Below are 2500 nucleotides of genomic sequence, written 5' to 3'. Positions count from 1 at the left end.
GTCTCGTCATCGTCCTGTAACAGTCGGCATTCTTTGTTGCCGCGGGACTTAGCTTGTGAGCTGCCATGCCTCGTTCCATATCCAACTTCTCGAGACTGTGGCTTGTAAAAATCTGAAAAGCTCCAAATGTATTGCCATGCTTGCTAGTACCGTTGATGCGGAGTATCGTAAACTGCTCCTTTTCGAGCTCCTCGCATTTATTGCTGTCGTACATTAGGTTGCTGACACTCCAGATGTTGGAGTCCGGTCATTCGCACCACTGTCTCAGTAGCATCTGCGAGATTTGTGCCAAAATACGCAGAGAGGTCAGCTTTCACACATAGTCTGGAATTCTGTACAAGCTCTCTTTTAAAAGGCATAGTTATTAACCTGAAAATGTTCTTCTTCTCCTTGAACTCTTTACAGGTTGCCCTGAGGATTATTACAAGGTCAACAGTAGCATAGTAGTGCCAGCGGACTGCGAACGGGTGACCGTTCAGTTGGTCTGCCTGAACGCCAGTAACAACCAGCTGGTGCGCTGGCAGCCCACCACGCTCCTGCATAGCAGCTTTGGGACTGTAACCTTCATCTACGAGCGTGTGGTGACACGACCGATTCACTACACGTGTTTGGACAACGGCACGGGTGATGTTCTCGGACATGTTTCTGTTCTTACTGCAAGTGAGAAAGCCTGTACATGTACCTGTTAGTTATATAAAAATCTGCACTTCGCGCAGCAAAGCCTAGTTAGCCCTGGTACACGCGCAATATTGGCATATTGCTGTGATGCAAGCTCGCAAAATTTTACGAACATACTGTTATGGTGCGGCCATATCGGAAGACGCGTGTCTTCTTCAAGCTCTTGAACTGTCGGGATGTGAAGGAGCGTTCCTTTGCAGTTGATTTCTTGATGTGTCAGAATACAGTTTTAGCTTTTCCGTCAGTTTGTCCAGTTAGTTTCTTGCTCTCTCGGCATTGTCGTCTAGCTCAGCTTTCGATTGCGCGTGGCAGGCACGTACGCTATCGTTTGAAGTGGTGGAGGAGATGCAGAGGTGCGAGCGGTGAGAGTTTGTGGCTACTGCTAGAGTTGTTAAGGCGAAAGCAGCCACCATGGCTGGGCAATATGGCTTGTTTGCCGGTGCGGTATGTGCTCTTGTAGGCCGATAAGCAGTATGCGGTGTTGGCGACGAGTGGGCCAATAAGCGGGCTCACGCGAGCAGCTTGTGGCGGTGTCCGGGCATTTATTCTCTGTCCCATGAATGTAGGGCGGTCGAGAGAGCGCTGGTGCGTGCTTATGAGCACGTATGCATATCGGTGTGTGTGTGTGTGTGGGCATTCTTGGTGAGCTTGTATAAAGTTGTATACCAGTGTAGGAAGAGAATATGCGAATGGGTAAGAGGCGAGAGAGAGTTCTCGTGGATACTGTGAAGCCACAGTTTAATTAAATTGTTTTGCTAGCCGGCACTGTGTACCCTGGTTCAGAGCAATTGATGATGTAGCGGCGGCGGCATCATAATATTATTATGATTATGCATAGGTATAATGCTGAGGGTACAAATACACCTTCTGTAGTGGGGGTGCCATGGCTTCTAGGTTAATATTTTTGGTGCAAGTGGGCATCATGCTGTATGCGTGTGGTGTGACGCCTCATGCCAGGCCGTTGTGCGAGTTCTTGGCCTCGGTGGTCGTTCGTTTGCCCTCACTGGGCAGTATGAGATCGGCCACAGCGGGCAGTATGAGATCGGCCACAGCGGGCAGTATGCTTTTGCCCTAGACGGACAGGTTGTCGACCTCGGTGGCTGTTCATTTGCTCAATAGGCAGTATGACTCTGCCCTCGGTGGGCAGTATATGATCGGCCCACATTGGGCAGTATGCTTTAGCCCTCGGTGGGTACTGCGCTTTACCCCTTGGCGGGAAGTTTAGCCCGTTAGCCCTTGGTGTCGCGTACGCGAGCTTCGTGATTTGAATCTCGATTACTTAGTTATAATTGTATTACTTCCCTTTTTCACGTCTGCTCTACGCGACGTCATTGGCTTTCCCCAGCTCCCCTTGTGAGGCGCATGTGCCCTCCTTTTTCAGGGCTTTTTGACTTTGCTGAGAGAGATGCTAAAAATGTATGGCAATGCCCCAGTGATGAATGTGATTTCGTGTAGAAGCATGTAGCCATTTAGATGCAGGAGTGAACCCAGGGCGCAGAGGTGAAATTGTTCACCACATTTTGGTCACCTAGAGCCGACGTGAAAAAGGGATGAAATTGGTTGTTCCAACGAGGAACACACGCTTCTTGCCGAATTTGACACTTGACTGACTCACGACTGCCATCCGGAGCACACGAGGAGCACGTTGCACCTTCCACTCGGCAAACCTACAAGAAAGCACCACTCCCTGCTCAATACATAAGACTTGCATCGAGCGTAATTTTAACATCTTTAATCAAAACGAAGTCATGGCGACCCCCAACCCTATTGTGAGTGAGCGCGTGGGTACGTCGTTGTACGCACAGACGGGGCTTGGGAGTGT

The 2500-nt window shown here is 49.8% G+C and overlaps 1 protein-coding gene across 1 annotated transcript in view; it reads left to right on the top strand.

The window, feature by feature from the left end:
- LOC135823984 (uncharacterized) overlaps positions 1–2500 on the top strand; it is a 29695-nt gene that overhangs the window by 13891 nt on the left and 13304 nt on the right. The window contains exon 7 of the mRNA XM_065336867.1: positions 406–660. Within this exon, the coding sequence (XP_065192939.1) occupies positions 406–660 (255 nt within the window). The remainder of the gene's footprint in view (positions 1–405; positions 661–2500) is intronic.

The sequence above is a fragment of the Sycon ciliatum genome, chromosome 8, assembly GCF_964019385.1.
Source record: "Sycon ciliatum chromosome 8, ocSycCili1.1, whole genome shotgun sequence".
NCBI lineage: Eukaryota > Metazoa > Porifera > Calcarea > Leucosolenida > Sycettidae > Sycon > Sycon ciliatum.
This window is presented reverse-complemented; position numbering and strand designations above follow the sequence as displayed.